Raw genomic sequence first — 15,459 nt, forward strand, 5'->3', positions numbered from 1 at the left:
CCATTCCATTTGAAACCTTGACACGAATTCCCCGAGCATCTCATTTTCTCTCTGTTTTACTTTGAAAAGGTCTGACTTCCTGGTCTTGACCTTGATGGCCCCGGCGTGTGCATTCACGAAGGAGTCTGCAAGCATAGCAAATGAGTCAATAGAATTAGGGGGTAAGTTATGTACCATATCATAGCTACCTTTGACAAAGTCTCCCCGAACTTTTTCAGCAGGACGTACTCGATCTCATCATCCTCCAAGTCGTTCCCTTTGATGGCATATGTGAAGGAGGTCACATACTCATTTGGGTCGGTTGTTCTGCTGTACTTAGGAATCTCGGGCATGCGGAACTTCTTCGGAATTGGCTTCGGTGCTACGCTTTGAGGAAAAGGCTTTTGAACAAACTTCTTGGAATCCAAGCCTTTCAATATTGGTAGTGCTCCTGGGATTTGATCGACCATGGAATTATAGGTTTCCACCGTTTTGTCGTTGGCTTCGATTTTATTCTTCCCCGATTCTACCCATTTTGTCAACTCCTCGAGCATCTTTAAAATCTCGGGATTAGACCCAAGCTCGGCTTCACTTGGACTTTCCACGATCGGTTCACTTTTGCGAGTGGCTTTTTGGGGCGCTTCTGACTCGACGTTGTTGGGGGTGTGACTCTGGTTTTATAGTTGAGCTATCGCTGCCTGTTGAGCCTGTAGCATTTCGAAGATTATTCGCAAGTTGATCCCGTCTCCTCCAACGTCTTGTGTATTTTGGGCTGTCGATCGGGCTCCATCGCGGACGTTGTTCTCAGGATTGGTAGGCAGATTCGCGTTGATGGCCACATGTGAGTTATCGTCGATCGGGTCCGCGACCGGAATTTTGATGGGGTCAACAAGTGGTACCTCGCCACTGGGTACCATATTGTTATTCTCGCCGTGATGACCAGACTCAGCGTCCACATTTAGAGGGGCGGATTGGGAGTTCGACATCTTAAACTTTGACCTGAAATCAAAGACATTTCAAAGAACAAGTGTGAAGTAGGGTGTGTTATGAAAATTTATATCAAATTGCCACTATTATCCTTAGCCCCACGGTAGGCACCAAACAGTTTACCCTCAAAATTGGATAACAATTAAATTTGTAAGTGGTTTTAAGGATATGCGGATTAATTTGATACAAAACGAGAAATTGAGTTAGCATGGGCAAGTAAAGATACAGTAAATTCAAATCACGCGAGGAAGAGGATTCCAGCCTTAGTGAAGCATTCACCCTCGATCCGGGCTCACAGTGGACAACTTTGATAAACGAGAGAAAAAGCTTACAATAACAGTGAAAATAGTAGTATATTTCTTTGGAATACGTGTTACAATGTGTCTAGTAAATTATCACACCCCCTTTATATAGTAGGAAAATCCTACTCTAAGTACAACTCTATAAAAGGTAAAAAAATCTTCTGTTTAACGGATTACCGGTTCTTTATCGATACGTGCCGAGATCCACGCCATGATATCCGGTCTGTCGCGGATATTACGGCTTTCTGTTGGTCGTGCTTGACTACCCGACGATGTTCTCCAAAGTCTTTAAGGATTTGGACCGATCTCGAATCATGACCCCGATATTCTCGAGGGCAGACAATGTGCCCCCGGATTTTGACTCGATGAGACCTTTGCTTCGATTCCGATCTTTCGCAATCATATCTGGAGCTCGTTTTACCCTATCATGAGCTCGGGTTTTACCCGTATACAGATTTATACGTAAAAACCTTTTAAAATCTCAAGAAATATTTGATTTGAACCCATAATTTTAACAGTATAATGAGTTTAATGTTAAAAATCCTAAAAGTTGAACCCATAATTATTCAATGAGTGAAATCTAGCTAATTGTATTCGCTAAAATTTGCTGTTCGTTTTTTTTTTTTTTAAGTATTATCAAATAAGGTGTCTAGCAAACCATATGCATATGGTACATTGCCTTTATAACTCTCAAAATGCCCTCACTTCAATACCTCAGTTGAGTTAGTGTTAATTAAGACAGAATGTGTACAAAACTACAAATTAAGACAAATTAGTGACTATGACCTTAACAGAGTAATGATGGAGGGGAATGGCAATAAAGAAAGATAAGCATATAATACTACTACCCAATTAGCAAAACATATGGAATCACTTTGGCATGCCTTGCCGGACAACATGAAATACTAGGATATGCTTCGGTTTCAATATAATCAATGCACGGAATAAATATGCACGTAGCACTGACATCATTGCCCTGTATTAATGTCACGCCTCGACCTCGGGAGCGCGATCGGCGCTCAAATAAGATACCCCGATCAAACAAGCCTACTTGATTCCTTCTACCCAACCTTACCAATGAACAATATAAAAATCAGTCACAAGAAATATACATGAGAAGAGTCTACTGCTCCACATTCTTTTTCATTACTCAAAGGATATTTATTTTACAATTTTGCAAAATATTACAAGTTCATCATTACGAGGGAAAACATGTTTGCCAAATACCAACATTTCTAGTTCATTACTCAATATCGTACACCATCTACAACATGTCTACGAAACCTCTAAGTAGAACAGAAGAGTAGTATGGAAGTGCCGACGACAAGGCCTCGGCTATACCTCAAAACACAAAGTACAACCTCAAGTGACATCAGGCCCGAAACAGAGTAGGACTCACCAAAACCTGTTGAATAGAGAGTAAGAACTAACGAGGACTAAAGCTTCCTGTTGATGAACCACTTGCATCCATTGAAGATGCAACGCCCCCGACAAAAGGGACGTCAATACATGTGGAATAGTACTAGTATGTACAGTTAAATGTCCTCTTTATAAATAGAATGTCAATCTAAGAAGGAGAAAATCATATAAGCAACAAGTAATAATTAATGATATACCCAAATGCCAAGTTAAAACATAACAATTTTCAAAATACGAAAATAATATATATATATTTTGTTGGGAGATCATTAGCACCGATATACTACCGTATTTTTAGCACGGAGTCCGATCACGGCCCGATCGGCTAGGCCGTCTCACCCAAAGACATCCAATTACAATCACAATCACAATCTCAATCACTATCTCAAGCACAATCACCACCATGTGTGCAGCATGGCATCTGATCTCAACCCGATCGGCTAGGCCGTCTCACCACAATGTCATGTGGATCGACATCACCCTTCACTAAGAATAATCTCATCCCATTTAAGGGAAATAATCTCATCACATCAATATTTCAATCTCATCCCAAATAAGGGCAATAATCACAATCCACTCCTACACCGGCACGTGTAGTTTCCGGGTGTGGGCCGTTTCAACCCATCCTTCCTCGGTTCGCAAATGATACTCCCAAAAATATTTTATTTTGCACACAATAGAAATAGAAATAGAAATATATTTACCTCATAACCTTTCACACCACATATAGCTTCATTAGTACTTTCAACCATTCACAACATCATTATTTCCTTGGCTCTCTTGGCCATACGTGATTCTTCATTCATGGCACACCGGTCGTATCTCATATTCCATACTTTCATTTCTTTGCATTCGAGGATCATCATCATAAACATCAACATATAGACTATTCCGAAAACCATAACTTAAAATGCCTTAGTATTGAAAGCTTTAAACACTATAGATTTCTTTCAAAAGAGATAGAGCAAATAATTGGCAATCAAAGCCCACGTTAAAAATTAAAATCATAAACACATCGGATATACTTACAAAGCATAACATGGTGATCTACGATTGGAATATGGATTCAGATCATATGCATTAGTTACAACAACCATGGCTACATTTTATATCGCACCCTTACTTCTTTCACTTCCAAACTTCGTATGAAGTTTATCAACAATAAGGACAATTAGAAATAGAGATTTGATATGTATATGAGCTACATGAGACTTAAGCACATTGGGTTATCTTTTCAAGTTAAGTATAATGAACTTTCATTTGAAACATAAATTGAAGTTATAATATTTTTACACCTAAAGCATACTCAAACACATTCCCGAAGGAGATCATAATGAGATAGGAGTAATTGGAATACGTTTTGAGTATATACATCTTTCAACATAACGCTTACTTGGGAAAATCGAATTCATTAGGAACAACTCGGAACATGGGAATTAGGAACCTGGGCCAACCATACTTGAAACTTACGGAAACATTATGGAATTCGATTCTAAGAGAGAAAGTTTATCCAACATACCTTGCTTGAGCTTTCCTTAAGTTACTATCCAACACTTCTAGCAATATCAATCTATAGGAAGATAGCGAAAGTCGGATAATAATTAGAAGGATTCTCATGGTGTAACTCTCTTAGGAATTTTGTCAAACACCTATTATGCAAAATCGACTACGAAACTCTACAATGGTGATCCTTCCTCCCTTAACCAATTTCAACAAAAACTACCCAAAATAGTTTAACAATCCCACCTACTACCACCTAATATCACACGCATGGCTATCTCCAACTCCATAACCTAATTAAACCCATAACAATTGCATGAAGGTTTTAGTACAAGGTCTTACTCTGATAGATGATGATCTAGTGAATTATTCCCTTGAATCTTCAAGATTGGGACAGGGGTTGATGATTGATAAATGGGAATTTTGACTACATATTAGCGCCTTTTAGCTTTCGTTTTAGTCCAAAAGTGTCTAATTGTATACCCGAAAATTGATGAAATATGCTTACCTGCAGGAGTATTGAAAAATGAGCCACTATAATGAAATCCAACTCAAGGAAGAGTGATCTGAACAAAGATAAAAATCAGGCACAAAAGATCAAGTGCGGACCGTAGAATTCTATCTGCGGCCGCAGAATGTGAAGGAAAATCAACAAAGCCCCAGTGCAAAGTGCGGACCGCACAATTATTGTGCGGCCGCAGAAGCTACGTAAGAGCCAAAGTTCAGAGAGTTTCATTTAAAGCTCAAGAAGCGACAGTTGATGAATTATTCTCTATTACTCCGCCTTGCTGCAGCACCAAGTCCACCAGTGATCTTATGACAGATACTTGATTTCTCTGTTCTTGCATCCCAGACAATGGATGCTCGGGCATCTCAAACTATGGAGCATAGACGAGGAGGAGGTCATTTTAGAAGATCTAGACCCAAGTGTTCTTATTGTCACAAACTGGGACACACTCGTGAAATGTGCTATTCCTTACATGGTCGTCCACCCAAAAATGCTTACATTGCTCAGACCGAGACTCCAGGTAACCAAGGATTTTCTTTATCTAAAGAAGAATATAATGAGCTCCTTCAGTATCGAGCAAGTAAGCAGACATCTCCACAAGTAGCCTCAGTTGCTCAGACTGATACTTCTGTTACTGGTAATTCTTTTGCTTGTGTTTCCCAGTCTAGCACTCTTGGCCCATGGGTCATGGACTCAGGCGCTTCTGATCACATCTCTGGTAATATATCACTTTTGTCAAATATTGTATATTCACAGTCTCTTCCCACTGTTACTTTAGCCAATGGATGTCAAACTAAGGCAAAAGGAGTTGGACAAGCTAATCCCTTGTCTTCTATCACCCTAGATTCCGTTCTTTATGTCCCTGGCTGTCCTTTTAGTCTTGCATCTGTTAGTCGTTTGACTCGTGCCCTCCATTGTGGTATATATTTTATTGACGATTCTTTTATTATGCAGGACCGCAGTACGGGACAGACAATTGGTACAGGACGTGAATCAGAAGGCCTTTACTACCTAACTCACTCAGTCCTTCCACAACATGTCTAGTTACAGATCCTCCAGATCTAATCCACAGACGTTTAGGACATCCGAGTTTATCCAAACTTCAGAAGATGGTGCCTAGTTTATCTAGTTTGTCTACATTAGATTGTGAGTCGTGTCAACTTGGGAAACATACCCGAGCCTCCTTTTCGTGTAGTGTTGAGAGTCATGCAGAGTCTGTCTTCTCCTTAGTTCATTCTGATATATGGGGTCCTAGTAGAGTCAGTTCATCCTTGGGATTTCGTTATTTTGTCAGTTTCATTAATGATTATTCAAGATGTACTTGGCTTTTCTTAATGAAAGATCGTTCTGAGTTATTTTCTATATTCCAGAGTTTCTGTGCTGAAATCAAAAACCAATTTGGTGTTTCTATTCGCATTTTTCGCAGTGATAATGCCTTAAAATATTTATCTTCTCAATTTCAGCAGTTTATGACTTCTCAAGGAATTATTCATCAGACATCTTGTCCTTATACCCCTCAGCAAAATGGGGTTGTTGAGAGAAAGAATAGGTACCTTATTGAGACTGCTCGCACATTTCTAATTGAATCTCGTGTTCCTTGCGTTTTTGGGGCGATGCAGTTCTCACAGCTTGTTATTTGATTAATCGGATGCCTTCATCTCCTATCAAGAATCAGATTCCGCATTCAGTATTGTTTCCCCAGTCACCCTTATACTCTCTTCCACCTCGTATTTTTGGGAGCACGTGTTTTGTTCATAACTTAGCCCCTGGGAAAGATAAGTTAGCTCCTCGTGCTCTCAAGTGTGTCTTCCTTGGTTATTCTCGTGTTCAGAAGGGATATCGTTGTTATTCTCCAGATCTTCGTAGGTAACTTATGTCAGCTGACGTCACATTTTTGAGTCTAAACCTTTCTTTACCTCTGCTGACCACCATGATATATCTGAGGTCTTACCTATACCGACCTTTGAGGAGTTTACTATAGCTCCTCCTCCACCTTCGACCACAGAGGTTTCATCCGTACCAACCGTTGAGGAGTCTAGTGTTGTTCCTCCTAGTTCCCCAGCCACAGGAACACCACTCTTGACTTATCATCGTCGTTTGCATCTTCCATCAGGCCCAACTGGTTCTCGTCCTGCACCTGACTCTGCTCCTGCTGCGGACCCTACTCCTAGTACACCGATTGCACTTCGAAAAGGTATACGGACCACACTTAACCCTAATCCTCATTATGTCGGTTTGAGCTATCATTGTCTGTCATCTCCCCATTATGCTTTTATATTTTCTTTGTCATCGGTTTCCATCCCTAAGTCTACAGGTGAAGCGTTGTCTCATCCAGGATGGCAACAAGCTATGAGTGACGAGATGTCTGCTTTACATACAAGTGGTACTTGGGAGCTTGTTCCTCTTCCCTCAGGTCAATCTACTTTTGGTTGTCGTTGGGTTTATGTAGTCAAAGTTGGTCCCGATGGACAGATTGATCGACTTAAGGCCCGTCTTGTTGTCAAAGGATATACTCAGATATTTGGGCTCGATTACAGTGATACCTTCTCTCCCGTGGCAAAAGTGGCTTCAGTCCGCCTTTTTCTATCCATGGCTGCGGTTCGTCATTGGCCCCTCTATCAGCTGGACATTAAAAATGCCTTTCTTCACGGTGATCTTGAGGATGAGGTTTATATGGAGCAACCACCTGGTTTTGTTGCTCAGGGGGAGTCTCGTGGCCTTGTATGTCGCTTGCGTCGGTCACTTTATGGTCTAAAGCAGTCTCCTCGAGCCTGGTTTGGTAAGTTTAGCACGGTTATCCGGGAGTTTGGCATGATTCGTAGTGAAGCTGATCACTCTGTGTTTTATCGACACTCTGCTTCAAGTCTCTGTATTTATCTGGTAGTCTATGTTGATGATATTATTATTACTGGCAATGATCAGGATGGTATTACCAATCTGAAGCAGCATCTCTTCCAGCACTTCTAAATTAAGGATCTAGGCAGATTGAAGTACTTTCTAGGTTTTGAGGTTGCCCACTAGCTCAGGTATTGTTATTTCTCAAAGAAAATATGCTTTAGACATTCTTGAGGAGACGGGGATGATAGGTTGCAGACCTGTTGACACTCCGATGGATCCGAATTCTAAACTTATGCCAGGACACGGGGAGCCGCTTAGCGATCCTGCAAGCTATAGGCGGCTGGTTGGAAAATTAAATTATCTCACAGTGACTAGACCCGACAGTTTTTATCCTGTGAGTGTTGTAAGTCAGTTTATGAATTCTCCCTGTGATAGTCATTGGGATGCAGTTGTCCGCATTATTCGATATATAAAATCGGCTCCAGGCAAAGGGTTACTCTTTGAGGATCGATGTCATGAGCAGATTATTGGATACTCAGATGCTGATTGGGCAGGATCACCTTCTGATAGACGTTCTATGTCTGGATATTGTATTTTAGTAGGAAAAAATTTGGTGTCCTGGAAGAGCAAGAAACAGAATGTAGTTGCTCGGTCTAGTGCAGAAGCAGAATATCGAGCAATGGCTATGGCAACATGTGAGCTTGTCTGGACCAAACAATTGCTCAAGGAGTTGAAATTTGGTGAAATCAGTCGGATGGAACTTGTGTGCGATAATCAAGCTGCCCTTCATATTGCATCAAATCCGGTATTCCATGAGAGAACTAAACACATTGAGATTGATTGTCACTTTGTCAGAGAAAAGATACTTTCAGGAGAGATTGCTACAAAGTTTGTGAGGTCGAATGATCAACTTGCAGATATTTTCACCAAGTCTCTCACTGGTCCTCGTATTGGTTATATATGTAACAAGCTCGGTACATATGATTTGTATGCACCTGCTTGAGGGGGAGTGTTAGTTTACAGCATGTATATAGTGTAGTATTGTCCCACATTGGTAGAAGAATAGTATGTCCTTGTATAGTATAGCTATAAATAAGGACCTCTTGTATTGTATTGTTCATCCAATATCAATAACATATTTTCTGTCGTACTTTCTCACAGTTACAATACAGTGGCTAAGGCCTTCACCTTTGATAACATCATTCTATGTTTAAAAATCACATGGAATGTCATAGAGATTGATGAAAGTAGCAATATTGAACATAGAATTGGGTTGGACCAACACAATAAACATACCAATGATGAATGAGAACTGGAATGGATCAACATGTCGTACATAGCTTTGATAAACAAAAAACAGAATGCGACAGCACAATGAATACAGATGGTAAACTAAACAAAAACTAAATCCAATTTATTTGGTGTGATTCTAACAAATGCTTAAATATGTCTGGTTTCCAAAACAGCAGTGAGATACTGGTGCATAACAAGTTGGTACCACAACTCACTCATTTGAGCATTCCTGTTTTCAATGTCATAGTCCTAGCATTCATCTCGGTCGGCCTCAGATGAAAAATCATTTGGCAACAGTAGCTGTCCTTCATTGAGCAAAACAAGGCTTTCCTCGTAAGTTCCCATAAAAAATGAGTTTTTAGTGCCAATGATATCAAAATTCATCTTTTCATGTGTCTCGAGATTATAAGACACAAGCTGTCCTGTTCTTCTTGTCAAAAGTATTTCACTGTTGTTCCTAAAGCCCAGAATCATTCCAGGTTCCCAGTCAAGAACGATATTGTATTCCTTGCTCCATGACTCGACAACACCATACTCTTTCATTACCCAAATTGAACAAATCCAGGTCCAAGCACACTTGTCGTAGTGATATATAGCAAGTGATTCCCCAAACTCTGCTGTATTCAGATTCATAGGTAGTCCAATAACCAAGCATTCTGGTAATTGTAATTCCACAAAAATCTCATCACTTAAATCAAATGCCAGAATCAAATTCTTCATCCTTTTTCTTTCGACATCGATTTTGTAACCAGTCCAGTGGACTTTCCCATGAACAACAGCTTGTTTATAAAAGTACTCCACAATGTAGCTCTCTGGAATAAAACCATCAAGTTGCTTCCAAATTCCCAGACTAAGTGAAAAAATTTCAACTTTAGGTGGCAGCAAAAATGCTCCTCGACTTTGAGAATAGGTCATCTTAACAACCTTGTAATCTTTGCTTTTTATATCAAAGCCAAAGCCAAACACAAACATTTATCTCCCTTTCTGATTACAATCAAGAAGAGGCATTGGGAGACGGAGGCATCTGTTTATTGCAGGGTTCCATAGTACTAAAACATGTGAATATCCAAATAAATCATCAGACAAACAAAGTATGCCGTGGCAAGAGCCCACGATCCTAAAATAATGCCTCACTGTGTCATTGAAAGGGGATCGTATGTTTATATTGGTGTCAATACTGAATGTTGCATTATTGACTCGAACGGAATAAAGTTCCTTCTTTTGAGGAATTGAGAAGTATCTAAGAATTTTATGTATAAGGTTTTATGAAAGAATCGCTTGTTGGGTGTGTTGCCGAATGAATTCAGGGCTTGAGATTAAAGAGTTCCATGATTTTGATACACACCTGAACCTGAGAAGAGATTTTGGTGGGAGCCCTGAGAGGATTTGGATCATCAGTTCTTCTGGGATATGATCTGACATTTTCCTCGGTGACTGAAACTTGGGATCTTTGGCTGATTTCCTTTTCTCTTCCTCACTTTTCTGTTTATAGAGAAGAAGAGGTTGGGGAGGAGTTAAAATGATGGAGCAGTCACTGGTGCTGCTGGCTTTTGAAGTTTTATTCCTGGTGAAGAGAGCTTCAAAAGTAAGTTGATGCCTGTAAAAGTAAGAGAAGCATGGCTTTATACAGGGTAAATAGAGCAAAGACAAAATTTTGTACCAAAAATAAATAAATGCATGCTAATCTGTAAGGGGATATGTTAATCCCTGTCCAGATTTCCCACCGAATTATGAAGGGAAGAAAATGAGAAGGTGGCAGTGTTATCGAAGGCGCGCTTAAAGTGCGCTTAAGCCCTGAAGCGAGGCTCAAAACATGTTGAGCACTTTGCCTTTCTTAGCTGACGCTTCAGTGTTGTCATCAAGGTTCTAAGGCATATTTTTCCTTGCCAATGAACGTAATCCTGAAGAGTCGACAATAAACAATTGATATTTTACTTTATCGTAATTTTTTTAAAAATTTTTTTGTCCATATATTTGGTATTCATGGTTATAGATATTAGTCTTGGACTACACATACATATCTGTAGTTTTTCTCCGTTTGCGCCTTTTTTTAAAATTAAAACCCATGCTTACTTGCGTTTAAAGCCCCACCAGACCTTAGAGTTTTTTTTGCGCTTTATGCCTTTGATAACACTGGAAGGTGATCTAATATTTAGAGAGCTCGGCATGGTGAATTGAGGGGTGGGAATTGCTTTTCTTTGTACTTTACCAACCAATAGCAAAATGGAGAAATAGAAAAAAGACTAGTTCATTTGACTATAAATTTCATTTGTTATTAGTTGGCAAACTATGATTATATAAATCTGAACCCTGATTGACAAACTGATATGTTGACACTTGTTACATCGATAAGGTATTGCATGCCAAATTTGGACTTCCAGAGATGAAATAGGATTTCCTAGATTTTAAAAGAGGAAAGAAATTGAATTTGAACCGATTATAAACAAAATTCCTACTTACCTTGTGATTAAGAACTAAGCAATTTGAAATATTGGTTCTCATGCTTCTCTGGTAGAGTTGTTAGGCCCAGAAGGTGTTGTCAAAGGCGAAAGGGTTAAAAAGCACTCCGGGTCTATCAGGGCTGTAAGCGCAAAACAAAATTGAAGTGTTGGCATTAGCAAAAAAAGGCGCAATTAAATCTGGTGAATACCAAGGCAACAAGGCAACATGAATGAAATGATTCAAAAGAAAAACTATGCAAAGGAGTTCATCCAGATGACAAAATTGTTGAATATGCTCTAAATTGAGAGGGTAGTTTCCATTATGTTTATGAATATTTAGAAATAAGTTCTCTTTTTGTCTTAACTAGTTATTTCATTTGGTTCCTTATTACATTGTCTATGAAAATACGAACACCCTTTCATGCTGAAGCCTAAAAATTTCCGGTGTAAGTCCCTTTATTCTTTTCTTCTCTTTCTTTTCCCTATTTTCTAGAAATAAATATGTCAACAGTTTAAACAGTGTAGTGACGAGGAATCTTGCTAGTTACTATTTGCTTCTTTTGGAATCAGAGTCTCGTTTGTGAATTTTGAAGTTCTTTTCAATTTAGGAACTCGAATTGTTAGTTTGGTTATTGATAATTAAAGATTGCTGATATTCTCTAAGTTGAAATTGTAATCTGTGATTTTACAGCTCTAACATGTAAACACTTATCATGTAATAAAAATTCTTCAGAAAATAATTCGTCAAGAGAGGTTTAGATAAAGCAATTTTGAAACTTACTGAGACCAAATTAGTTGAAAAAACCTTAATGAAAACTTAGAGAAATATTCTATTTCTGTGTATGTTTACATCGTGGCAGTAATGTATATGCAACCTTGTCTTGTCTTTACGATAAAATTCACTGTATCTTTGTCATATGTTTTATGTTGAAAGTCAGTCTTAGCGAGAGATAGTTGCTCATCATTGTCAATTTGTCATTCTGGCACTAGTTACACTGGCATTTCCCTATATCCATATTTAGACATTTGATGTCAAGGCAAATCCTAGTTTAGCAACATCCGCACCTCTTAACTACTGCTGTTTCCATTCACGGTATTTGTATTCTGTTCCAGAAATTCTTCAGATAAGCCTGAAATGGAAAACGAAAAGCAATTGGATTGTGAGGTTGAAACTTGAAAGGGATGCTCCCTGTACACGTCGCTAGTTCCCTTCTTTGGTTGAAGCATTTAATGAGCAGTTTATGGCTTTGTCTGAAAACTCAAGCTATTGTCAAATTGATATGAAGCTTCAAGCTTGATTGACCATCTCTCTGCACCACGTGAAGCATGCCATCAGGAAGCTCTTAGTGTAGACTTCTCTTAACATTTTGGTGGTTTATGTCAAGTCTGTGTGGAATTGCCCTGAGCACAGGACAAACGCTAGCAATTTAGCGGCCTTTTACTTGCCTTTATAAACTACTCTCTCACTTTCATTCGTTGGATGGTTTAACAATTTATGAACTTTTGACGTATTGTTTTCTAGTTGTTAGGACTGAGTTATGTTTCCTCTTAGGATTGATGGTTGTTATTTTCTTTTTACTTCTATTTGAATAATTTACTGTTTCTAAAATCAATTTTAGAGACAAGGGGGGTTGCTCTAGTGGTGAGCACCCTCCACTTCCAATCAAGAGGTTATGAGTTCGAGTCACCCCAAGAGCAAGGTGGGGAGTTCTTGGAGGGAGGGAGCCGAGGGTCTATCGGAAACAGCCTCTCTACCCCAGGGTAGGGGTAAGGTCTGTGTACACACTACCCTCCCCAGATCCCACTAGTAGGATTATACTGGGTTATTGTTGTATTGTTTCTGTCATGACCCAAAACTAACTCCTGTCGTGATGGCGCCTAACGTGGAACTAGGCAAGCCGACTCATTTCCAAAACAAACTGATATTTTCATTTTAAAGATAATTCCAAGGTTATTTAACATAAAACCTCCATTTAAAGAGTTCAAATAAAAAAAAAAAACAGAAGTGCGGAAAAGAAAAGCCCGACATCGGGGTGTCACTAGTCATGAGCATATACTACAATCTGTCTAACAATATCAAGGCTAACTCAGCCCGGAAAATAGCTAAATACAACTAGAGGAAGATAGGAGGGAGAAGAGCAGGGGCTGCGATCGCCAAACAACTACCTTGCTATCTCTAAGAAAATCTGCAACCAGAACACTCAATAACCGCTATCGTGTCCAGCTACACCTGAGTCTGCACACAAGGTGCAGGGAGTAACGTGAGTACACCAACTCAGTAAGTAACAACAGACTGAGCAGTAGTGACGAGCAATAAAGCATATAACTTTCATATCAGAAAATCTCAGTAAAATACCACATGCTTTTAAAAATCAGGATTTGGATCAAATTATCTAGTATAAACCCAGTTTCAGTAAAAATCATTTAAAGATATTTTTTTAATAATAGTTTTTCAAACAAAGGCTCAATGCAAAGGTGAGCAAAAATGATGAAATCATAAACAGCCCCTCGGGCAAAACATCACTCATATACTGCCCCTCGGGCAAACCTCACAGTAACTCGTGCCACTCGGGCATACCTCACAATATCTCTTGCCACTCGGGCATACCTCACAATTACTTTTGCCACTCGGGCATACCTCACAATCACTCATGCCTCCCAGTCACTCGGCACTCGCACTCAGTAGGTACCTGCGCTCACTGGGGGTGTGTACAGACTCCGGAGGGGCTCCTTCAGCCCAAGAGCTATAATCTGTACGGACAACTCACGTGCGATAATAATAAAGTATGCTGCAGGCGGGCAGCCCCGATCCATACTCATCCTCACCAATCAGGCCCTCGGCCTCACTCAGTCATAACTATGCTGCAGGCGGGCAGCCCCGATCCACACTCATCCTCACCAGTCAGGCCATTAGCCTCACTCAGTCATAAATATCTCAAGCCACTCGGGCATTTCAGTAAAACAGGGCATTCGGCCCAAAATATTTATATGCATCAAAATAGAGTCATAAAAACTGAGTTATGCGGTAAACAAGTATAAACATGACTGAATATAGATTTCCAAATCGAAAACAATGAGAGGATGGTAAGAAACAACCCATAAGGGTCCAAACAGCATTGGCGCAAGGCCCAAACATGGCCTTCAGCCCAATTTACAAAAATTCTTTCTAAAACATATAAGTACCCGTCACCTAGCATGTGCGTCATTTCAAAATAGTAGAATGATATGAAATCCGGGGTTTCATACCCTCAGGACCAGATTTACAATCGTTACTTACCTCAAACCGGTCAAATCTCTATCCCGCAATGATCTTGCCTCTGGACTCGGCCTCCAAATGCTCCGAATCTATTCACAATCAGTACAATACCATCAATACGCGCTAATGGAATGAATTCCACAAGAAAAACTACAAAATTAGACCAAAATCCGAAATTGGCTCAAAAATTGCATGTGGGGCCCACGTCTCGGAACCCGACAAAAGTTACAAAATCCGAAAGCCTATTCAACCACAGGTCTACCCATACTAATTTTACCAAAATCCGACCTCAACTCGACCCTCAAATCTACAAATCTTATTTCCAAATTTCTAAGTTCCAATCTCCGATTTACATCTCAAAATCATGTAATCTAGTCGGATTATTAGATGATAATTCAATATTATGGAGTAGAAATGATCACAAGGGACTTACCTCAAGTTTTCCTTGAAAATATATCAAAAATCGCCTCTGTTCAAGCTCCAATTTGTCAAAAATGGCAAATGGGACGAAGACCCTGTTTTTATAATTCTGCCCAGACAACCTCGGTTCTGCCTCGATCTTGGCCTTCGATCTTGGTCCTCGGTCCTGGTTCTCGTTCCTAGGCCTTTGATCTTGGTTCTCAATCCTAGGCCTTCGATCATGTCTTCGACCCGGCCTTCGACCGTGATCCTCGACCCTGGACTCGATCATGGCTTTGATCGTGGCCCTCGATTCTCGACTCGATCATGGCTTCGATCGTGGCCCTCGACTCTGGGCTCGATCATGGCTTCGATCGTGGCCCTCGACTCTGGGCTCGATCTTTGGGCTCGATTTCTGGCAGAAGAAATTTTCAACCGAAGGAAATTGCAGCAACTGTTCTAGTTCAATTTATTTTTGATCCGTTAACCATCCGAAACTCACCCGAGGCCCTCGGGACCTCAACCAAATATACCAAC

General features: G+C 40.0%; 1 protein-coding gene across 1 annotated transcript; it reads right to left on the minus strand.

Annotated features, from left to right (window-relative positions):
- Positions 1 to 9,075: 9,075 nt before the first annotated feature.
- On the minus strand, positions 9,076 to 9,798 carry LOC104109522 (F-box protein CPR1-like). Its single transcript, XM_009618847.2, has one exon. The coding sequence runs from the start codon at positions 9,796 to 9,798 to the stop codon at positions 9,076 to 9,078; it is 723 nt and encodes a 240-aa protein (XP_009617142.2).
- Between the last annotated feature and the right edge of the window lie 5,661 nt (positions 9,799 to 15,459).

The sequence above is a fragment of the Nicotiana tomentosiformis genome, chromosome 7, assembly GCF_000390325.3.
Source record: "Nicotiana tomentosiformis chromosome 7, ASM39032v3, whole genome shotgun sequence".
NCBI lineage: Eukaryota > Viridiplantae > Streptophyta > Magnoliopsida > Solanales > Solanaceae > Nicotiana > Nicotiana tomentosiformis.

Coding starts and splice junctions, on each gene's coding strand:
- LOC104109522 (XM_009618847.2), bottom strand. CDS start 9,798: ATGTTTGTGTTTGGCTTTGGCTTTGATATAAAAAGCAAAGATTACAAG.